At 48.8% G+C, this 23,757-nt stretch overlaps 1 protein-coding gene across 1 annotated transcript in view; it reads left to right on the top strand.

Annotated features, from left to right (window-relative positions):
- LOC104262820 (F-box only protein 42) overlaps positions 1 to 23,757 on the top strand; it is a 49,333-nt gene that overhangs the window by 20,181 nt on the left and 5,395 nt on the right. The window contains exons 4-5 of the mRNA XM_059830011.1: positions 5,411 to 5,545; positions 23,569 to 23,722. Of these exons, the coding sequence (XP_059685994.1) occupies positions 5,411 to 5,545; positions 23,569 to 23,722 (289 nt within the window). The remainder of the gene's footprint in view (positions 1 to 5,410; positions 5,546 to 23,568; positions 23,723 to 23,757) is intronic.

Here is a 23,757-nt window from a genome sequence, read left to right as displayed (position 1 = left end):
GGAGGATTCACAAACCCCTTTTTTAGGCATGAGTGATTTGCTGGGTTTTGTGGGAAGACGTCATCTACCAGGCACGAGTCGTCTGAAGTCAACAGGCAACAGTAGCTGGCATCAAAGTGGCTAGGACTATCTCTCTTCCAGGATTTATTAGAAATATCCCAGAAGTGCTCATAGGGAGCGTAAAAGGACAAGCGAGAGAATTTTAAATAGTTAGAGGTCACTGTGTCTTCTATCAATTCTGAAGGGAGTAATGGAAAAACCGTTTGATAAGGAATAACTAATGGAAGTTACTGTCATCTCATGGGGAGGGAGCATTTGGCAAGGTCTTTGATCATACAACAGATAACAAACTTTACAGATGAGCTGTAGGTTTTCTAGGGATTTGATTGAAGCTGCAGAACATCACACAGTATCAGTGATGCTATTTTTTAGATATAAACTTACAGGAAGAAATACTTCATGCAGAGGTTTTTGAGCTGAGCACCAGGTATAATGTTTGCAGTAGTCATTTAATTCTTTTTTAGCCCTAACGTGTGAGCCTACAAATATCATAGCAGGGCGATGACTCATGTGGTTAAATAACTGGCCACAATCAGAAAGCGATGTCAGAAGGCGCAGGAATGCAGAAACGGAAAAGCAGCAGAGGAATGCCGACCGTTGTGCCAGAAATATTGATCCTTTGATGGAAGGGTGACTAATTTTAAATACTGATTATTTTTTTTCCATGCAGTCTGGGGAGCATGGCACCAACGTGATGACTAATTAAAGCAATTACCCTGAGAGGCAAGGGAGAGGTAAAAGCTGGAATGTTGTTTGTTTTACAGGACGGGCTGCTTTTCTACCAGAGCTACGGCTCTTCGTATCGCCCAGCTTTGCTCAATATATTGCTGCCTTTTGCTTGCGTTGAGTCCCTGGACTGCAAGGAGCAGGAAAACAGTGTTTTAGAGAATAAAGGGATAGATGTGGGACATTTTTTTTTTTTTTCTCCCAAAGACGTGGAGGCAGTTGCAGAGCTGAGCTTTCTGAGGTCTGGTGCATTTTTATCGTGCCGCAACTTGTGGCATAGTTGGTGTAAACATCTGTGCCAGCCAGCAGGACCGGGCGCTTTCATCTGCAGCCCTACCTCCTCGGTGCCGCCATCCTGCCGGCTCTGGTGCCAAGCGCGGTTGGGCGCGGAGAGGTTACCTCCAAAACCCAGCCCCGCGTTGGAGGAAGCGGTGCCAGCAGCTCAACGTACGATGCTTGCAGCATTGGCTTGGCAGGGTCCTCCTGGGAACGCCAACACCGAGGGCTGTCAACCTTTAACCGCAAAGCTGTGGTGCTGTTTTCAGCCGAGCGCCACGTAGCAATGGGATTTCAATAGCCAAGCTGACTTTTTTCCCCCTCTCTCCAATGGGAAATACGACCTTTGAACTTGGATTAGTTACTTTATTTGATGTACTTGACGTTTAAAAAGTCAATGCCCTTTAATTATTGCAAAGGGCATGTATTTGCATTCAATTTTCCCTTCCCAGTTGATCTTTATTTCGGTTATCCCATGCTCCAGCTGAAAGTCTCTGACGCTTTGCTGTGCAGCACAGAGGGGAAACAAGAACATGTTCAAAACAAGCTGGCTTTGCGGTCTTTTTGGGTATCAGTGCCTTCAAATATCAGAAATATTTATTCTCTTCATTTCCAGTTACAAAGATATACTGTCTCTGCAATACTAAAACTCTGGGACACACTGAATTTTACTGGGACTTAAGTGTTTAAAAAAAACCCGAACAAATGACAACCTAAAAATCCATCCAGTGGTCTTCAGCTGCTTGTTTTCCATCCAAAAAAGAGCTAAAGGCACCGGGGGCTCGCACCCTCTTCCTCTGATTGATTCTACGCCTTTGCAAGGGTGGTATAAAGTGGAGTTTTCACTTGTGCTTTCTTTTTTTAATTTTTTTTTCCCAAGCTGACCCGTCTTCCTCCGCTTCAGAAGCTTTAAATGGTTTGCTAAGGAGAAGCAGGAAAACACAGTTTAAATTATTTTGGTCTAGGATTAAAATACATGCCGTGCAGACGTCATGGTGCCTGGCTGGCTGGCCTGGTTTTTAAATCCAAATAGAGGAGAAGAATGCTGCCACCTCCCCTCAAAAATAATAAGTGAGCTGTGCTGTTGTGTGAAAGCCACGATTGCCAAGGGTTTGGCATGGGGAGGAGGTAGGAGGCTCTCAACCTGTCATGGTTTAAGTAGTGATTAGATTTCTAAGGAAACTGAACCTTTCAAGAAAGGTTAAGTAGAAAAACCGCAGCATTGCTTTGCACCAGGTTTCAATTGCCCATACTTAGGGTGCGATGCTCTGGCTGGTGCCTTCCTGGGTGGAGGTGACATTGCAGCCTATGAGGGGTCTTACCGTGTAAAAATGATATAGACTCAAATCTTAAGAAGTAGGTAAAGCTACAAAAATGCTCTTAATCATTATTTCTTCCTCGATCCCATCCCAGGTAAATCCACTACACCACTATTTATATATCCTCCACCCCAGAGAGAGCTGCGGAGCGTTGTGCCGTGGCATGTAGGTGTGTATTACGTGGTTTGGCAAGATGTGGGTTGAGACGAAGACAGTTCAGTTGCACGTAAGGACGTCGTGTGGATGCACACGGGGAGAGCTGGGTGGTCTTCCGCTACGAGCACATCCCGTGTCTCCAGCTCCCCTGTTCCCACTGTGTGGTCAGCAAAACGCCCTGGACTTGTCACTAAAAGCCAAGGGCGTGAGGGCTGCTGGCTTTTCAATAGGGGATCTGCATGACAAGCCCCAGGTCAGACAATGGGACCCTCGGCAAAGGCCACCGGGCATCATTGCATCCCCTGCTGAGCCACGGTATTGTCTGTGGGCGCTTGAATGCGCCGGTTTATGGCGTTGAGATTCATTCAGAGCGGTGAGATGAATATCGCTGGCGTATGTATGGATGGGCTGCGTTAAAGAGCTCTTTCATGCTGGAAATACGTACCTCCAACCTGCAGAATTAGGGCTGCGGGGTTGGATCATTGGAAACCGGGGACGTGCTTGTACTGGTCTAGAGTGGAGCTAGATGCAGGGTCGTCTTCGCGTGGCGATTTGCACTGAATCGTTGTCTTTTGCTACCAAAAGTAGGTTATCAGCCCTTCACTCCAGATGCTCCTTTTTCAGGTGTTTTTTCCTTCTTCCTGCTGTTTCCAAAAGAAAAAAAGCCTTTATGTCAGTACAAGCTCCAGAGTAGTCCCATGTCCTGTCAGGTCAGCTCATCTGAATCTATTTTTATTTTTTAACTGGTTAACAGCTGTGTACAACATGTGATGGAGAGAGAGAGAAGGAACAGTGCAGTTTACACCCCTGCCATGAGTCTGCTTCCGCTATGCTTCGGCACGGAATAAATGTTGGTGCTTTTTATCAAAGCTGCTGTACTTGCATGCTAATCCTTCATCTTGCAGCTTCCCTTGTGCTGGTTATTTACGACGGCATGTGCTCCTCAACCTGGAGATGCTCCGCGGAGGGGCTTCTGCATAATCACAAGTGCTTCTCACCTCCGTCTCGGACCCAGGGCCAGATGCTGCCCTGTGCCGTGGGCTGCCCGCCTGAACTTTGACTTTTCCTCTTGCTTTTCCTGTTGGGCAATATATTGCTTGTCATCGCGAGGGTGATGACTCCTGCTCCCTCCAAGCCCCAGCTGGTACTCTTCAGTGTTCCCAGAGCATAAAACACTCTGGCTTTCTACTATGCACTGGGGCATGTGTGCGTGGATATGATTTATTGTGGTTTTTCCCCTCGTTAGACTTGATAATAAATGCTTGAGGAATTGCTGGGGAGGCCTTGCTCATGTTGAAAGGGTTGATAGTAGATTTTTATGACTTTTTTTGAGGGTGCTCGCATATGAAGCTGGGCTTTACAGAGAGATGCTTTGGTTCTGAGTGGGATTCAGGCAGTGACTCCTCTTTGAGATGAGTGCCGGTGCTCCCGTGGCTGGTGCTAAGGGACTGCGCGCAGGATTTAGTGTTTTGGGACTGTCCGTATGTGTGCTGCTGGATTCCTGGTGTCTGGAGACCATTACGTATGTCCAGGGAGATGCAGTAACAAACAGAGCAACACCCCAACAGACAGCGTGAGACTTCAGAAACAAGCTTGCCCTTCCTGCCAGCCACACTGTACGCTTTTTACCAAAGCTCTGGGGGAAGAAAGGGAAGAATTTTACAGAAAACCCAAGAATTGAGATTTTTCAGGCTGTGTCAGGTCAAGGGAGGATTGAATTTCAGACACGTCTCCGTCGCCTGCAGGTCAGCGGACCAGACAGCACCCGGCCGATCAGAGGGTGTGGGTGCAGAAGAACCTGCTGCTGGATCACTCAGACCAGCCCAGGAGTTGAAGTCGCCTTCACTCCTCAATCCTTGGCTTGCAAACTTAAGAGCCGACGTGAATATGTCTATCAGAGCTGCCACCGAAGGATGAGCTTGCTCTTCCAGCATTGCCATCGGGCACTCGTCCCACTTCTCGTGAGTTAGGCAAGATGTGGAAGAGATGCCGCTGCCTTGCAGGGATCTCAAGAATGCAAAAGGCGAGGGGTCATTGTACGAAGTCAACAGGGCTCGTTGCATTTTAGGAGGGAAGTGCAGAAATTGGGAAATCCTCTTTGTAATTGCAGGGGTTTAACTTTCTGAACATGTTTGAATCTTGCTCATCCTTCAAGGCAGATAAGCTGAGCAAGTCCTGTCTGCTCTATCTCGTGTTTAATTTACTCCTTGTCAGAGGTGCCTGGGTACCACAGGACGCTAACTGCCAAAGGCAGATGCTTGCATTTTTTTTTTTCCTTCTGCAGGGTTTGGTTTGGGGCCAAAAGCTCTTTATTTTCCTGGGTATCTTTGAGGGATTGTCAAGCGTCATGTTTGCTCCCCGTTCCCCTTCTCGTTGTCTAATCTTTTCCCCTAAGTTGCAAAAGGGATGCTCACATAAAATCCGTGTGTTTCAGTGTTGCTTTTGTATGATGAGATAGGATGAAATACTGTCAGATTTGGAAAAAGAGAGTAAGCGACCAGGTCTAGGTACACAGGCCAGTTTCTTGGTCTAGTTTGGCGACCCTATAAACCACACGAACTAGCTTAGAGACTGTAAGTGTGCTGAGTGCGTTAATCATCTGTAATCTAATTAACTACAAGCTTCTAAGGCAGCTTTCTTTGCACTTTCAGGAGCAGCTCTGCTTGAGGGGATAATTGTCTCGGAAGGTTCTTGCTGGAGGTTTACACTGGTCAGGGATAGCCCTAAGCTGGCCCATGGTTTTATTGAAGTCGGGGCAGCCCGTCTGCCTTTCTCCCGTCTGAAACCCAGGGGAAAAAGAAAATGATCTTTTTTTCACCCAAAACCGCAAAGGTCAGAGAATTGGTTAATCTGTGTGTTTGTTTTTTTTCTAGGTGCATGTTACTATGACGCTAACCAGTCGATGTACGTGTTCGGTGGCTGCACGCAGAGCAGTTGTAATGCCGCCTTCAATGACCTCTGGAGACTTGACCTGAACAGCAAGGAGTGGATCCGGCCCCTGGCATCAGGTGAGAGGTGGCAGATCTGCAACTTCCCCCCCCGACTTTAGCAAAACTTACCTCGTCCCCGGGGCTGGCTGCTCTGATTCTGTATTTCCCCACGTGTTTTATCATTATCTGACCGGTTTTCAGGTTATATCTTCTCTTTTTTTGCCGCGGAGCATGCGTTCCTTGTGCTTGCAGCACCTCGCTGAGTTGTTTCTCTTTGCCTGGAGCAGCTGGTTCATGCCACGCAGGATGAGTGACACTTACCTGCGGCCATGAGAGCCTGTGTTGATAAGAGTTGTTGTCCCAAAGCTGAGATTTTGGGGTTTTTTTAATAACTTCAGTAGCTGCCACTTCAGGTATTTTGAGGAGTGGAGGAGACATGCCCGTGCGGGCTACCCACAGTAACCGGGAGAGCGTGGGAAAACAGGTACATTCCTGCAGTCCACACGCTCTGAGCAGGGCAGGAAAACGCCACAAATGATTTCCCACACTGGTTTTTGTGCTCAAAATGTCACACTCGGCGCGTTTGTTTTCCTTACGTTTCTGAATTTGACTAAAATAACTTAAAGAAAAGCAGGAGAATTGGGGGAAGCTCTTGGGGCGCGGGGGTAGTCAGTATTAAGTTAGCCATTTCAGCAAAGCTTTACATTTTGACGAAGAGAGGGAAGAACAAAAGGAAAAGGAGGAAAGGGGGGGAAGTCAGTATTAAACTAGCTATTTCAGCAAAAGCTTTACATTTTGACGAAGAGTGGGAATGAAAAAGGAGCTCAGCATCCACCAAGCACTCCTTGCTGACTTGTCTGCTTGCGTGCAGACTCCCTCTCACCCTGCTTTATGTGCTCAATGTATTGTGGATTACTCAGTTATTACTTAAAGTCATATTTTCTTGTCTGACACTTTTTTCTTATATGAAGTCCTCCAAAATCGAGATGTTTCTGCATAGTGGTGTTATCTGGGAATTGGTCGGATGTCACTTGAAATGTTAGCACATAACTTGGTGCTTGATGACCACTCGCTGAATATCAGTCTACACGACTCTTAATATTTTCATCTGATTTTTGCGTCTACACATCTGCTGTATGATGCCTACAGGTCAGAATTAAGCAGTCATGGACTTAAAATGGAGGAAGAAAACAAACCACAGCCTACACATATGTGGAAACCAGCTCTCGCTTTTCCTCCTTCCCTGCCGTAGCGCTCTCCCTCTGCTCAGGGGTGGAGAAGAGGCCATGGGTAGCACAAACAGGATACCAGGCGACGCAGACCTCTGCTCTGACCCAGGACATCTATTCTTGCAGCCCAGCGAGTTCTTCCGTCGGATTGAATGCGGGGCACGACTCGCAGTCGCGTTAACGAGTCCAGCCGCCAGCGCCCAGCTCTGCTCAGTCACTCTCTTGGTATTTTGCAAAGTCAAATTCCCACTGCCTTACTAACAAATAACACTTTTAAAAGAACGAGTCCTGTGGGAATATGTGTCAGAGTTAAGTCCCATGGGAAGATCCCCCGAGGAAATACTTCTGCATGCTGTCATGAGCGCGTGTAGCGAGATGGGATCGCAACTGAAACTTCAGGCAGTCTCACCGAACAGAGAGCGCTCTTGTTCCTCGGTCTTCAGAGGAGATGAGTCACCCCGCGCTTGTGCCGGTGGTGGTTTCTTACACATAGCTGCTTTTTTTTTTTTTGGTGCCCTTAACCAGAGGGTTGGCACCCGCTGCCTGGGAAAGAATAGTGACTGGAGGGGGCAAAAGCAGAGAGCTTTGAAACTCGGGAGTCAGACATAAATAAGGCAGGAGGGTTTTCTTTAAAAGAAGAGCTGACATTGATTGAGTAACCCTCGATGTGTGTGCAGGCTAATTGCTCGTGGAGGTTGAGGAGGAGTTCCCACACCTGGCCCTACGGACTCTATAGGGTAGGTCTTGCTCCAGAATAAGACGGTGGCTTTTCCGTAAGGCCAGTTCTAGCTTGGAGAGGTTTGATCGTGCTCTACTTGCGCCCTTGTTAAGCGTGGGCATCTTGTCTAATAAGACCTGGGTAGGGCTGCCTGAAGGGAACGGGAGCGTGGTGCCAGGGCCATGCTAAATGCCTTGAACACAGCTTAGATGAGCTGAAACAGCTTCATCCCATTCCCTTCTCTGAAGGGCTTTTCCAGGAGAAAACACCCTTTTCTGTTGTTGTTTGTTTATACCTGTTTTCGTTTGGGTTTTCTTACTTGCAGGCATTAGATGACATCAGAGCTGGATAATTCATCTCCAGCCTGAGCTGCTGCACTTCATCTAGGAGTAAATATTTAGCCTTCAAAGAAATAATTGGCCCGTGTTTCTTTAGTCTTGGAGACGGAGGAGGGAGATAATTGCTTCAAAAAACCCTAATTTTTGAGGTTTCAAAGTATTTTTTTTGCTTAGATCTAAAACAATGGCATTGACTTTCTACTTATTAGGCTGGAGCAGAACAAGAGAGTTAATGCCTAGCTTTTATATAGTGCTTTTTACTGGTGGGGCTTAGTGCTCTGCAAAGCAGGGTGTAAGGCAGCAGGATCTCTATTTTAGGAACGTGAACAGGAATGCCTCTAAACTCTTTCTCCCTCAAGCTTTTCTGGCCACTTTGGAGCTGCTTTCCACCTCCTTCACTCCCACATACGAGTCTTGCTGGAGCAGGAGGGGAGTGATAATTAATGGCCTGTATTATGTGGGAAGTCTGCAATGTTATCCCAGGGTAGGTGGTCCCTGGGAGGCAGGTGCCTTTCTCCATGTGTTAGGGATGCTTTCTTTGCCTTTATTTGCATAATTAATCCGGGCACTTCTTTGACTTTTAGCCTATCTGCACAGAGGAGAACCTGATGGAGGACTGGAGGTTGTTTATGCCGGAGTCTGTTTATCCAGCTAGAGGCAAGGGTTAGTCTCGACTCCTCTGTAACTCAAGCTGCAGCACGCTGCTCTTGCAGCGAGGGCGCAGACAGGATGACTTCGGCGGCGATAGTCCTCTGGTGCTCCCCAGAAATGAGCTCTCGTGCAGCTGAAACAGCCAGGAAAGAAACCAAAACCCGTTTGAAACGAAGACTCAGGACTTAATGCAATGAGTAATGCAGGAGCTGCAGGGCTTCCCGTGGTGAGGGCTTTGGTGTGGGGTTGCTGACGCTTGGAGTTGGCTAACCCAGGATTTGACCCCAGATCTGGTGTGCCGGTGGCAGGGAAGGTTTGTCCTATTTCCATGCGGGTCCGTGAAGCACTCTTGATGAGATCCCTTCTGTCTCTGTGCGATGGAGACTGCTGGCAGGTCCTGGGAGAGGCTGCCTCAGCCATCAGCACTGACCCAGGCCTTTTACCATCATCTGTGTCTCCTGTTCGTGTCATCCTCGGGCTGCGGCGGATAATTTATAGGCAGAATTGAGAGCTTATCCCCAGGCAGTTATCCTTCTGGCCTGCCTGTGCTATTTCAGACTGTGTGTTTCTGCAGACTTTCTCCCTTCCTGTATTTGTTAGTTTATATTCCTCAGGAGCCCTGCACTTGGCCTCTGGCTGCCAGACCAGTACACTAACCTGGGAAATACCTTTTTTAAATCAGAGAGAAAGATGCCAGTAGTTTTGCCTGTGCTCCCAGGGGCTTATGGGACAGAGGTGGAAAGCTTTATTTTTAAAACAGAGTCTTTTACTGTGCTTATAAAATAAGGAATGACGCTATAAAGACCAGGTCTTCGCAGGAAGAGGAACACTAGCTGAAGCCCTATGGGGTCTGTGCATCCCCTCTGTTGTTTCTGCTTTATCGTCCTCAGCCAAGTGTGATCCCTCCCTTTGCTACCATCTTCCCTGCGGCTACCTGGGAAGGCAAGAGAGCTGGAAAGACCCTGCTCCCTCCCTTGACGTGGTGTGTTTTCCCACTGCCTGGCCGTGATATCCCACTCTGGTATCAGAGGAGTTCGGGAGACTTGTGGCTCTGCTTTTCCTGTTTGCTGCGAAAAGGCTCGCCGTGCAGCCGGCCCCGCGTCCACCCTTCCGCCGGGGGGTAAAGCTCCCCAGGACTTGTTTCCTGGTGTTTTTGTCTCCCTGCAGTTATGCTGCATTTGCTTTTGCTGGGGAGGTGGGAAAGCTCTTCATCTCGTTCTCAAGATTTCAGGATAAAAACAGGTTTGGAGGCAAAACTCGTTCGTTAGATGCTCTGATCCTCTTTGTCCATGTTCACAGCGTCAAGACGCAGCCACATCAGAACGGCTGATCTTCCCTGCTTCAGCCTGAAAATGAGCAGAGACCTTCAGCCTAAAGTTTGCACTTAAAACTTCCTGGGTAGCCTTAATGCGACACAGTAAGTGTGCAAAAAAACCTCTCCCACCTCTGTTCCTCTTGGCTCTGTTCTTCTCCCAAGTCCCCTCCGTGCTTTGAGTGGGAACTGCTGGAGTCTGAGGATCAGGTTTCCCCTTGTGAGCTGAGGGGAAGGTGCCTTTGATGGTGTTGTGTCAACAAAACTAACAGCCCAAAGGAGGTAGGAGAGACTCTGCTGTCACCTGCCCCAGGTGGTTGTATCAGATGTGGTCCCCGTACGGTGGGAGGCTCTCTTGGCTGAGAGAGCCAGAAACCTGCCCGTTAGTCGTTGAGCACAAGCAGAGCGGTTTGCCCTTGACAAAGTTGTCCAAAAACCTTGCCCTGAGCAAAAAAAACCCCCCTGTTTTCATCGTTTCCTTCTAGAAAAGAGTAGCAATTTTTTAAAACAGTTGGTGAAGTTTCATAACACTGGTCCTGATCCGGGGTGAGCTCCCTTGTTCGGGGCCTCCTCGGTGATGTGAGCTTTGTGGAGCTGAAAGGGGACGTGACCCACAGCGAAGGACTGGGCTTCCCGAGGAAGGGACGCAGTTGTGCAGCTGAGAGCCAGCAGACGTCCAGCCCTCCGCATCCACAAATCAGTGCAGCACCTTCATGCGGGGCGTAAATAACATGCAGGACCTGTGGCTGCAGGGCAGTCCAAGAGATCAGTGGGGTTTCTAAAGAGTACACAGTTGCTATAGTAGTGGAAACCTTCTCACGTTTGGGTTTGAAACCCACTGTGTCTGAAGATCTCTTGAAATTGTGCAGATTGTTCAGTCCTCGGTTGTGTTTTGCATCTTGTTTTTTTCTGAATAGCAGTAACCAGCTGAGACTCGTTACTGAAATACTCTGCTCTGACCCCATATTGCAATCCTTCTGTTCCCATTGCAGAGTGACTTGCCTTGTGGTAACATAGCGAGTGATGTAAAGCACATCCTTGCTTTGGGGATTAAAAAAAACCCTGCGAAATCCTGACCTGACCATGCCGGTAGCCTCCCTAGAGCAGCATTTCTCAGTTTGTGGACTGCTGCTGGTCCCTGAGACACTGTTTCCGCGATGTTTCTTAGCAAAACAAACACGTTCCCATGAACATAAGGAAGGAAACCAGGAGAAGCAGGTTTTGAAAATAAACTTTAAAAATTTAGCCCAACTCGTTTCCACTTACAGCCCTTGAGGGGGAGGGCTGCAAAATGGTCTTTGTGTACCCATGTGTTTCTGAACTCGGTGCCGTGTTGAACGGCCCTTTTTAATTGAAGGCACGCCTAACTTTTTATTAAAAACTTGGGATCACCTTGAGCACGCTGAAGCCATGTCGTAGCTGCTGGCCTCCTGGGAATCAAAAGGAGTGAAAAGCTGATACCTGGCACAGAATAACGTCTCTAATTATGACTGCATTTACTGGCTGACACTTCAAAGTAGAACAGGTTAATGAAACGGATGGAAATCCCTCGGCAATATGTACGGTGTCTTTCTGCTGTCGTAGTATTGAATGCAGCCTGGAAGAGAGGAAAGCTTTTCTTCAGCTCTTTTCCTGATCTGGTTTGTTTCTTCCTCGTTGTCCTTTGAGTTTAGTAGCAGTAGGGCCTATTTCTGCCTTCGCGGAGCTAAAATCTTCTGTGTTATCATAAAAAAATTCCTGAATTTCCCACTGCGATCAAAATGCTCTTTGAGCCCTCAAGCCCGGAGTCACTTGACCCCACTGGAAACTCTGCCTTAATTCTGGTGAATCTTCTGCCTGACCGGAGCTTACTTATCACGCAGCCAATTTCTGCCCTTCTGAAACAAAACCACGAGTTTCTGGGCTTTGTTCATGTTGTCCTTCAGGACGGATGGTGTCACAGCACAGGTTGCTTGGAATTGCATTCTCTGACTAAATACATTGAGTTTTTTCCCCTTTTTGGGCTCGCAGGTTTACAAGGAGATGAGTAACCAGGAGCAAAGTGGTAGTAGCCTTTGACAGCCGTATCTTCCAGCCTGGTGTTCTCCTCTCGGGCTGGGAGTGACGAGGAGCACTGAAGGATGAAGCCTTTCTAAAATGTTAAGCTGCAGTGTGAAAATAAAAGGCAAAGTGCATCTTTTGAAGAAGAATCCTGGTAACTAGAGAAATCTAGCTGGCGGTACATATAGAAATGCTGCAAAGCACGCTGAGATCATCCTGTTACAGGTATGCGGGGCAGTAGCCTGCTGCTCCCAGGTGAAAACTGCATCTGTGCAAACCTTAAACAATTTCTGTTGCAAAACACGACCTTGCAGGGAGTGCGCAGGCAGCTGGGTTTGCCGTGTTTGGAAATGGCAAGCTACGCCCTGCTCTCCAAAGGAAGCACCATCCTTGAATATAGAGTTTAAACTTCATTACTGCCCTTCCAGAGAGCAAGCCCAGAGCTTGTTTGGCAGGCTCTGAGCTGCGTCTCTGCGGAGCTCGGGTGTTTCTCGGTGCCTTTCGGTCCCTTGGTTAGTCTGTCCGAGGCAGACAGGATGCTAATTTGTTCCTTTCTTCGCTTGGGTGGTTTTGAAAAATGTCTCTAATGAAATTTGTGTTATTAAATGTGAAATATTTCAAGGGCAAGAGATGAAAAATCAGCAGGTGAAGGGTTTTTTTTTTCCAAAAGCTGTGACGTCTCATTGGGAAAGCACTGCCTGTGCGTGGAGGGCTGGTTTCCAGGAGATTAATCCATCACTGTTTGGGTTCAATAGGATCGCTCTGCGGCGGCGATTAGATGCCTAATCTGAGTGGGTTTAGGTTAACAACACGTATCTACCCTCCCTTTGATTTGCCAGGGCCTGTCCTCCTCTGTTCTCGTGGCCTCTCTGGCTGTTTGCATTTAACCTCCAAAAGCTTTTTGTCGTCTGGATCCGTTGTTTTCTGAATCACAGTCATCCAGCACCACTTGTTGTGTGCAGAGTAGCTCTTGCCCCTCGGGATGGACACGCTGCCGCCACTGACCCCGCAGCGTTGCATGAATTACGCCAGGGATGCAGAGGTAGAAAACACACATTGGACATGCAATCTGTAAGAAATTACCCTTCAAATGCCTTTGCCAAACCAGGCACAAAAGGCCCGAAAGGCTCCTCTATTCTTCCCAGGGGTCTGTAGCACTCTTGGAGGCTTTCTGCCTGTGAATCTGCTCCCTACAAAAAAAAAAAGGCACCTGTTTGGAGAGAGCGGTTGTTTAAATGCTCTTAAAACCCTTAAACTCTTGAGCTGGTCAGCGTGATGGGAAATGGATGTGGACTACTTCTACCAGGGTAAAAAAAAAAAACCTGTGCCTCCTATTCTTCAGCACCGCATCTGAAAATCACTTCGCTGTGTGGCTTTCTCCATTCCTCCCTGCCCCTGATCATGCCTGGCTGCAGCCTGCCCCTTGCCCCAGCCAGCACTGAGTAAATTATCCTTACTGATGCACCCAAGCCAGGTTCCCGTGGCATTACCAAATGCTCCCAGTATCTGCAGAGGTCATTAAGTCACTCCATAACTTTGTTGCTCCCTTACAGCTTGAGCGGGGGGCGAGTTTGTTGGGCAATTAAAATAAGGAGTGACTGGGTCTCATCTCCTCTGCAGTGACACCGGGATGCTGCTGCCGTCGTCTCTCTGGCATCGGCGTGCGTGGCGTCGCAGGAATGCGATGCCGGAGGCGGGCAGGGATCGCTTTGAAGAAGCCAACCCGCCCGCACACAGAGGTGGGAACGGGCCCAGGACTCGAGGCCAGCAGCGGTAGAGCTGGCTTATGTCGCCGGCGCAGGCAATGCCTCTGCCCGAGGGAGCGCTGAGCTTGCTTGTGTTGGGGATGAGCTCATGGCTGATCCCATTCGTGGTATTGGGTGAGTCGGCTCTGCCAGAGCCGCGTAGCATCAGATGAAATGGCTCCGTCCACTCCCTTTTACTGGGTAGATGCTGTTCTGCGTGTGCTCCCGTGGTTGTCCCTGCCAGAGGACAGCTAAATGAGCTGTCACAGTGGTGTTGGGATTTGGTAAAGATGGTTTTAGATCAGCAGGCCAAAGCAACTGGTAGTTTCTCTGTCCTATTCCCTGCTCTCAGTGCACCACGGTAGTTGGAAGTTCAGCAAATTTTTATCTGCGGGCGAAACACGGGGGGGAAAAACAGTCCCTGCTGTGGGAAATTCGCTTCTCGCCTGCTTTCGTCAGCAGGTCAGCCAGGCATGTCTCTCCGACCGTGGCGCTTCCGCAGGGAAAGATGCTTTACCCTTTGGATGCCCTCCTGTCCTGCCTCGGACAGTTCGGCCTGACGTGGTAGGAATATGGGGGGGGGAAGACGGAGGCGAAAATGCAACAGAGGAGGCTGGGAGAGAAGTGGCTTGAAGGGAAATGGATGTTTTGAGCAATGATCTGGTTTTCCTCTTGCCTCAGCACATGTCTGGGGACTTACAGTTCTCTTTAAGGCAAGGGAAGAGTTGAGCATCTGAACGTTGATGCAGAAATGGAGTCAGGCAGGAGGAGATATCGTGCATCTGTTCATCCTTGAGCCCATGGGTTTGGTAGTCCATAGGATGCTGGATCTCTTTCATTGAGATCTCTGACATGGAGGGCCTGGGGCTGCAATCGAGACTGCCCTAAAAGAGACTGGTTTTTCATTCCCTTCCCTGTTGCACTCCACAGCTCGCTGGCTGCCACTCCTGCTTGGCTTCCTGGCTGCCGGGAGTTTTTCAGGAGTGCTTGCTCAAATGGGAGCTGGTGAACATATGCCACAGTAAAATCGGCAAGCCTGCACATCTAATAGAGCAAGAGACTTGATAAGGAATGGTTTTGGTAATACTCCTGTCTGCTGGTTGATGAGAGGGAGAGGGATTTATTGAGGATTTTAAATCCGCCTGTATGGCATTCGTCTCTCTAGAAGCTTTCTTGTGTCTCTGTGCATGGAGCAGCCCTTCTTAAGACACCATCGGCGTGGATTGAGCAGAAGGGCACGAAAAACAGCTTGTTGCTTTAACCTTGTCGGATTTAGATTCTCAGAGAGAAGCTCCCTGGGCACAGATCCCTCCAGAGATTAACGGAGGAATTTTTCCCACTATCGCCTTTATCAGCCTCCGGGATGGATGGGAAGAATTTTTAGCCTGGTCCCCGTTTGCAACGCACGAAGGTAGCCTTGAGCAGGGACGGGGCGGCTGGCTGTCAAGGGCTGGCTGATGCACACCGCTTTTCAGCCTCGCGGGTAGTACATGCTCATTTTAAACATGACCCTGGGCCATCTGAAAATACTGCTGACAAGCATTCTATACCAAAATTGGGGAAAACTATTTGCAGCCCTGTTGGTAAATAAGAAAGTCCATGATCTGCAAAAATAGGTTCCTGTCGTTGGGAGTCCTTATATAGACAAATAAGTCGTTGTGTTTCGATGGTGCTGAGCATCCAGTAGCTCCCAATGAGTTTGGAAACTTGAATGTCTCATACGCCTGAGATTTGGGTGAAACTTTGAGCACCTGCTGTTGAAGTGATGAGTGGAAATCTCTCTCTTGCAGTGCTCCTTCTTCAGCCTCGGAAAGCCAGCACTTGGAGAGCAGTTTGCTTTTTAATGGTCTCAAAGCGCAGACCTGTAATCTTTCAAACCAGTACTTCCCTAAGCAGAAGTTAGGGTTGATTTTGCAAGAGGTTTTTTTTTTTTTTTTCAATAAGATTTTCTTTCCTTTCAGGGGTCTGACTTTTCCCTGACGCTTGATTTCACAGCCCTGCGGAGAATTTAGTTTCTTGCAGATATCTGCTTGTCCGAGTTTGGCTGACTGGAGCCAAGGTATTTGCAAGCTGTCGGGAGGCTGTGAGACCAGCCAAGGCATCTGTGAAACCTTCTATTTTATTTCCTTTTCAGGAAAGAAGGCTTAAAAATATGCAAACAGGCGCCTCAGCCACACGTACTGGTTGTTTACATTGGTGTTGTCTCAGATATAATACATGCATTGCACCGGAGAGGAAACTGATAGCTTGAACCGGCTCCTGCCTGAGGCTGGTGCCGTCATCCCGAACACTGCCCTCGGCAAGAGGCGCAGGAGGTACCGAGGTGTGATGGAGGTTTGTCTTATCACGAGCTCCCCAGTCATTTTATATCGAGTTATTCCTCCCGGGTCTGTTGCAAAGCCTTCCCTCCTCGGCAGGTGCATTCACCTTCGGGGGCAGTTCTGTTTTGGGGTCAGTGAAATAAAAACCCGCTATCCCATGGCTATATAAATCTTGTCAGCTGGGAAGGAGCTTTGAGGAGCCTTCGGAAAGGTCCTGCTCGGAGCCTTCGGGCAGGCTGTGCTGACACCTATCGGCAAGAGCTCCTTCCAAGGCATCCCAGCCAGTGGGCACGCGTCCCGACTGGAGGTTTTCCTTCTTCAAGCTGATGCTGCTGTTGTGCCTTTGCCTTAAGGACCCTATCCACCCAAATTACCTATGTAATATTCGCGATTGAATACGCAATATTCACTTTGCGGTATATACCCTAGCCAGCATGATGTGTTTTCAAGGACTTGTTAAATCCTTGCGCTGCGTAGCCTGATTTTTAAATCTTTCACAAAAGCATCTGCTGTAAAAATCTCCTTAAATCTGGTAGGCATGCAGAATGACAAAGCACTAGCTCATGCTTGTCTGCAGTCCAAAAGGTGAATATTTATTCCTGACATGAAATATTTAGCGAGTTTGGCATTAAGCACTGGATTTACTGGAATAAGGGAGAAAAGCGCACTCCTTGTGTGAAGAAAGCGTAGTGCAGGAACTGATGGCTTGAAAATGAAAATAAGGGGGAAGACCGCAAGTGAGGTCAGGGCTGGTTAAAAGGGAGATGCAAAGAGACGGACTGAATATCCCTTTGTGCGTTGTACTGGGGGTTTCAGTAGGTAGATGTCGGGTTTTCAGTAAAGACCTGCATTTTCTTTGCAGCAGATTTTGAGACCAGCATAGCCCCGCTCTTTCCCACCCTGAGCATTTTGCACTTACTCAAGTAGACTTTTCTGACTGTGCCCACAGGATGCTCTTTAAAGGATGGTTGAGGTTTTTTTAGCCCCGTGGTAGCTATAACCTCGCCAAATTACACAGCAGCCATTTCCTGAAACACCAGTAATTTTGGGGTTCTCCGACGTCTGCAATGCCTCTGCCGCCTCCCTCGTGCTGTGGCAAACGAAACGGGAGCGTGACTTGAGCGAAAAGTGCGGAGCTCAGCAGAGCCGGCGCACGCTTCTCCCCTAACCCACACATACCTCGGTCCCTTCCCTACAATTAGACGGTTATTATGGTGTTGTGTAGCCTGATACAGCAATTTCCATCTCTCCGTTTGCCTCCTGGAGGGACGACAAGTCGCAGGAGCTGATCGACCCTTTCTCTCCAAGCGTTGAGCTCTTTAATTAGCATCAGAGCTGTTTTGTGTAGGACGTCAGACTGTTACTCAAATCACTTGAAAGGGTATGGTATCACTTAAGCAGGGGGGAGAAAAAACAAGTATTAAAGCGGAGAGAGGTGGATTTTGATTCCACCCGCCCAGAGGGAAAGGCAGCTTTTGCAACAGCGGCACCCTTTACCGCAGGGCCAAATTTGCATTTCCCAAAACCAGGTGAGATGATTGCGAAGGGGAATACGGGGTGACCTCACCCTCAGGACTACTCAGCACCTTGGGGTGATGCTGCTGATGAGAAACGCTCAGGATGGACCCTAATAAAACCTCTCCTGCAGCATCGAGGTGCATGAATTGCAGCGATCCTCGTTTGCAGCTATTAAGAGATAAGGGGGCAAAGCCCTGGGGCGTTCTGGCGTCCTTATCTCGTCGCTGTTTGCTCAGCTTGCTGCGTAAGGACATTTTTGCCAAGCGTTAGCACACAGTGACTCAGTGATCCTGTTGCACAGGGTTCAGAGGGCACTGCCTCTCCTTTTCAACAGCTTTATTGGGCTCCGAGTCACAGCATGTAAGAATTTCCCAGGTAAAAATAATGATTGTGACATTGCAAAAGCTTGGAGGTGACTTATCCTCCCCGGGGGGCATTTCTGCCACCACCTTGTAAAGATTGCAAGAAAGCAGACCTTTGGTACGACGCCGTGGGTTTGACTGGGCTTGTACCATGAGCCTGTGTCATTGTAGGGTGGAAATTCAACACTGAGAGCGCGGTGGAAACTGTTTCTATGTGTAAAGATCGGGGGGCTGCTTTGGTTTGGCTACATACCCCACTTAACTTGCAAAAAAAACCCTCTGCAATGGTGCACAGATATTTCCCCCCCCCCTACCTGAGAGGTATTTTGCAGGCAGCAGATATGTGTGCCTGCAAAGGTTTTGTCTCCCTGGTGGGGAGACAAATCAGATCTCGTTCAATTTTTCGTTAAACTCTTGCAAAGCTGAATTCCTCTCTACTTCCGAGCAAGGAATTTTTTTTTTTTCAAGCCAGATTTGAGGGAACACTAAATCACATGTGGCTTTGGTAAGGGAAAATGATACTTTCCTGGCTCTTAAAAGCTTTAAGGTTTAGGCAGACCCAGTCAAAGCTGGTCTTGAAAATGTTTGTAATCCCAATGCCCCATTTTGAATGTCTCGGGGATAAAAACAGGTGAATGTCAGATGCTGGATCCGAGGCAGCTGACCAACGAGTCCTAAATGTTGGGTGTTTGACTTAGGGAAAGAGCCGGTGTGCAACGTGCCATGGAGATGTCTGCTTTTCTCATAGGAGCTCTCCTTTGGCGTCTCCCAAATCCGATGCTAATGCTGGGATTGCTGGGATGCTCATCCTCTGCCGGTCATGCCATATTCTGGCCTCTGGACTGCTGCTCACCGGCTTGTCGTCTTCCCCTTGTGCAACCTCCCAAACTGCTGGCAGGGGAAAAGCTTTCGGGCAAATCTGCAGACTGCTGCGGAAAAATCCCGGCTGGCCTGGGAAGCAGAGGGATTTATTATTTTTTCCTTCTCTGGTTTCCTTTCCCATCGAAGGGGAAAAATTTGGGGATTTCACGCTGTCGCGCAAGTTTGGGATGGACCTTGGCGTGAGGGAGTGTAGTCAAGGTAACTCCTCGGTTGGGGTAGTTGATGGTGCTGGAGTGGATGAGGTTTCCAGGTTAGGACCTGTGATTTGGCATCTTTAAGTCTCTGCCAGCCTAAAATCCGGGCTCATAAACCCAGACTGAGCATCAGGTCGGCTGCTGCCCGTCAGCCGGAGGCAGCGCAGCAAGTTTCACCCTCTGCCAAGCTGTCGGGGAGAGCACGAGCTCTCCATTTCACATGCTGCTCCCCCGGAGATGTACACGGTTTAAAACAGCAACAGGACAGCCGGCTCCTCCCGCAAGGAAAGGTCTGAGATGGGGCTTTTGTGAGTCAGAGGCAGACCTACAAACTCTGGCAGTTAGTCCAAGCCATCCTTTTAACCTCGTTTCTGCTGTGACATCTGACAGCTGGGTCAATTTTTTTCCCTTCTTAAAAGGAATTTGCTTTTTACTACTTCTTTTTGTCTCTCCCTAGGCAACACAAGCTCCTCAGGGTGAAATCCTGCAGAACTTTTTGTTCTTATGCAGATGTGTTATACTGAAACGCTCTGACTTTGCAGAGGTACAAACCATTTAGGAAACACCGGCGCTGGTCACCGGCAAATGTTGCTTTTCAAACCTGACTATGCAGGTTCAGCATCTCCCTCTGGCTTTTACTTTGGGATTATAATGTGCTCCGCTGATAATGTACCCACCAAATTAAGTGCGTCCTTGTGATGGGACGTAATTTGTTGAACAAACGTAGTTTGTTCGTGGGGAGAGGCCAGCTTTGGCAGGCAGCTGCCGTGTTTCCAGCGTGGCTTGAGCCGCAGCGGAGCAGGACCGTCGCCTTGCCCCTTTTTTTGCTGGTGCAGGTAGTGGCTGTTAGCCCCGAGCCCTTCCCCGGGATGGTTTCCTATGCCTTTGGTGTGCAGATTGTGGGCAGCTTTTGAACCTCGGGAGCTTGGCTTCCTTTGTGGATTGAAATCCACTGGCTGCTGGACGAGCTGACTTTAATTTCTTGGCTCTGAAATTGGAAACGCGGCTGTGGGCCTGTTTTTGTTTATCCTGGCATTTTGTGTAAATCGAATCGGCTGGCGATGACGGTGATCGGCTCGCTGGAGTCGTAGGGAGAATAGCATCAGCTCTAGCTGGAACTAAGGCAGCTTGAAAAATCCATCAGATCCGGCAATAACAGCCCCCGGTTGTTTTTAGTAGCTCTCATCTCATCTGTCTCCTGAAATCTGCTATAATAAAATTCCCCAAAATTTATTCCCTTGACACAACCCCAGAACTCTTTCCATATTTTAACCTTCTCCCCAAGACAGTGCAAACCCTTGGCTCCGCTCCACGCATCTCTTTTACAATATTTCCCCAAACGATATCGATCTGAACCGATCCTTTCATCTGGGTAATCCCATCAAATCAGGCACCGCGTGATTTCCCCCCCCCCCTTCGTTTTTATTTCAAGCTCCACTTGGTATTCATTTTGGGAGTCGCTCGGGGCTGTGGCTGCTGTAGGTAAAAGGCTGGTCTGGAAATTTGTGTTACATGTGCCCTTACAGCCAGGCTTTTCTTTTGTGGTCGCTGAGCTCTGCGTGTGCTGCTCCGGTTGCATTAGAGGGCTGAATAAACGGGCTTTAAAAATGCTTATAAGGACAGATCCTAAATAGATAGCATCCAGAGTTCATGTCAGGAGCGATCTGAGGCTGGCATTTCTCTTCCAAACATCCGTGGAAGCCGGAGATCTTTGTTTGTTTGTTTTTTGAGAAGTATGTATCTGCTTTGCAAGCCAGGAAAATCCATCAACTGGAAAAAAAATAGCTCGGACCAGCTTTTAGCTACTCATCCCGACTGAATGAACAGCGTCAGCTGTAAAGAGATGTTGCCTTCTATGTTTAGGAGTAGTTAATTGTGCTACACCCTCTGTGCACTTGAATTTTTATCCCCAAGGAAAGATAATCTGATATTGGGCTGGATGGTGTTATCAGGGCGTGGAGCTTGGAAACCCAGCCAGGAAGAGTCTTCTCTGTGCTCTGACCAAGAGAGCAGTGGAAACCAGTGCAATTAGCTAACGATGTTCTTCTGCAGGCACTTCAGTCCGGCGAGGAACAGAAGCCGTTTCATTTGCAAGCGTAATCCCGGAGAGGAAGAAGCCCTCCCATGTCAAGTATGTTCCTGCGAGCCTTTGAAACGCCGCTCGGCACATCCTCTAAAGAGCTCGGACTTTGAGCAGGTCTTTACGGGGCCCCACGTAATTGAGCCGTGTCCCTTTGATGTCCGTGCTGCCGTAGTCCCTGCACTCCTCCGCATACTTGAGACCTGAAGTCACAAAGGCTGCCGGTCGCCTTCCCCCTTCGCCTGGGCAGGGCGGGCGTTGCTCTGCCTCCCTCGAGTTGCTCCTGCCCTTCCCGGGGACGGTGGCAGCAGCACCCGGCAGCTCTCCCCTGCTTTAGAGATAAATGGTATTAATTCTCCAGGTTTCAGCCGCTCTTTGTCCACGTGTTTCTACTCGAACACAAGATCGCTGAAGCCCTCTCCGGTACGACAACCTTGTGCTGCATCTCTTTTGTGGAGAGTATCTTTACATATCCTGACTGTCTGGTTGGAAGAGGATTTGAGAGGCCAACTCTTCTTCGACTTGTAAAATTCAGATTCTTCCTGCACTGCAGAATGAAACTCCGCTCATTTACACCCGTATAACATCCAATAACAGGCAAAGCTTCCTGAAAAACCAGAGCTAGCCTTTGCCCTGGGCTGTTTACGTGTTGTTGACTCATTTGGGAACCGTCTCGGTGTCTGAGGCTGGGGTTGACCTTCAGGTTACAGCAGTAGGAGGGTGGCTTTTCTCAGTCTGCACCATCCCAGACCTTTCTGAGCAAAGTGCCGATCTGTTTCTCCGTCCTAGGACAACTCTAGCTAACCCTTTTTGTTTAAAAATCACCCTATTTAAACCCAGCACCTTCCACCCTGTGCTGCCTTGTGGCACTCTCGATGGAGAAGCCCAGCCGGCCAATTCTCTACAGGTCAGGTAGAAATGTTTCTAGCCGAGCTAGTTTGCGATGCCAGGCTTGGGAGAGCAACTTTATGCTCTGCCAGGGAAATATTTAGGCTGGAAACCTGCTGGTGTGGAATAATGAATTGCACACAGCCACAGAACGAGGCAGGAAAACTGGAATTTGGGAACAAAGAGTAAACAAATGTGACCCTCTTCTGGCACGCTCATCTTTAAGGAGACCTTGGGTATAGCTCTGGCCACGCTATATATGTGCCTGAACACAAGAATTGTTTCCTGCACAACTTTATTCCCTTTTTCCCCCCACAACTGTGTACCTGAGAGCGGCAGCAGGATGGGCTTTGTCCCCGGAGAAAGGCTCAGGGACCCTGCAGCCATCTCCCTTGTGTCTGGCCGGGGCTTGCTTTTTGGCTGGGCTTTTACCACCCACCACCTGGAACCCATCGCAATCGAATTGCTTTTCTCAGCTGCAGCATCTTAAAATAGCTGCTCTGGTTTCTTTTAAAAATAGTCTCTGTTCTGCGTGTCATTACCAGCTAAAAATGTTTCTCAAAGTCCTATTAGGACACTGGAGGAGAGAGGTCGGTTTGGTGTATCAGCCTTCTGGAGAGGGTGACAGTGCTTCCGCGGCCACGTGCGCAGCCTTGCCCTTGAGCTGCCCCCAGTTCCCGCAGCCGGGCACGCGCATCTGGTTTTTTTCGGGTGATGTATTTATGATTATTTTGAAAGCGTGACTGCAGAGGTGGAGGAATCTGCCTGGTGCTGGTGACGGCCGAGGGAAGGAGGATGCTTGGATGCAGCTTTAGCTTTTCCTGGGAAGCAATCCAGCACCTAACACATCAGCAAGGTAGTGACACAGCACCTCTGGCTGCTGGAGCAGGCAGGGTTTGTATTTTTGCAGCAGACCGTGGCTGATTTCCTGACATAAATTCAAAAGGATCTGATCCTTTCATAGCTGCCCTCGCAAAAGGGCTCTTTGCATTGAAGTTGCTCTTGCTCCGAGCCGGTTAAGGAGTGATGCGGTGACAGACTGCAGGCAGCGGGGTCGTAACGGAGCAGCGGTAGGTTGAGAGGCGAGCTCAGTGCTTTGCTCTGCTGCAGGAAATCCTTCGGCATGCACGGCATTTTCTGAGCGCGGCATATCGCAACAGCACCGAGCCCAAGAGGTCGCATCGTCTTGCTTATGCATGCACCAGTCCTGCTCAGGAGGTCCCTGGCCCGAGCGGAGCCTTTTGAACCTCAAACAAGCCAAGCAAAAAGTCTCTTAATAATTTTTAGAGGAGCACTTCATTCTGCGGACTCAAGGAGTGGCTGTTAATTCCCGCAGCAAAGCGTTTAGGGTTTAATCGTGCCGCTTCACAAAAAATGGGGTTCAGTCTGCGCTGCCGCTCGTGAGTACCCCAGCAATCTGCCACGAGCAACACCGGATGTGTTAGAATTGGTATTCATTCTCCCTCCTTCCTTGGGGAGAAGTTACTAGGTATTTGGAGGTAATTATTGCTTTTATTCAGCGCTAAAGCAATAATTTCAAGGGATACGTTAGAAAGCTAGCAATTTCCTGCCAGTGAGTGACAGATGTTTTGCCATACATGAGATGTGCTTTCAGGCTCCTACTAATTACGATGACACAAATTGGCAGTAGTTTTCTTCCCAGGCTCCTAACTCTTAATTTTGCCTCCTTTTCTGCCTTTTTTTTTTTTTTTTTTTTAAAGGTAGAGTCTCCGTGTTGTCACACTTCAGTAAAACTGATGCAGAGTTTGGTGCCTGTGTTCGAGCGTGGTTTCCTAACCTTCCCCTTCTCTATCCCTGCCCAGGTTCGTACCCCTCGCCCAAGGCTGGGGCCACGCTGGTGGTCTACAAGGACTTGCTTGTGCTCTTCGGTGGGTGGACGCGGCCGAGCCCTTACCCTCTGCACCAGCCAGAGAGGTTCTTCGATGAAATCCATACATACTCACCCTCCAAAAACTGGTAAGAACACATCTGGATTTGAAGCCCAGGCTTTG

The sequence above is a fragment of the Gavia stellata genome, chromosome 27 (genome assembly GCF_030936135.1).
Source record: "Gavia stellata isolate bGavSte3 chromosome 27, bGavSte3.hap2, whole genome shotgun sequence".
In the NCBI taxonomy this organism is placed as follows: Eukaryota; Metazoa; Chordata; class Aves; order Gaviiformes; family Gaviidae; genus Gavia; species Gavia stellata.
Note: the sequence above shows the minus strand (reverse complement) of the source record. Positions and strands in the feature narration are given on the sequence as shown.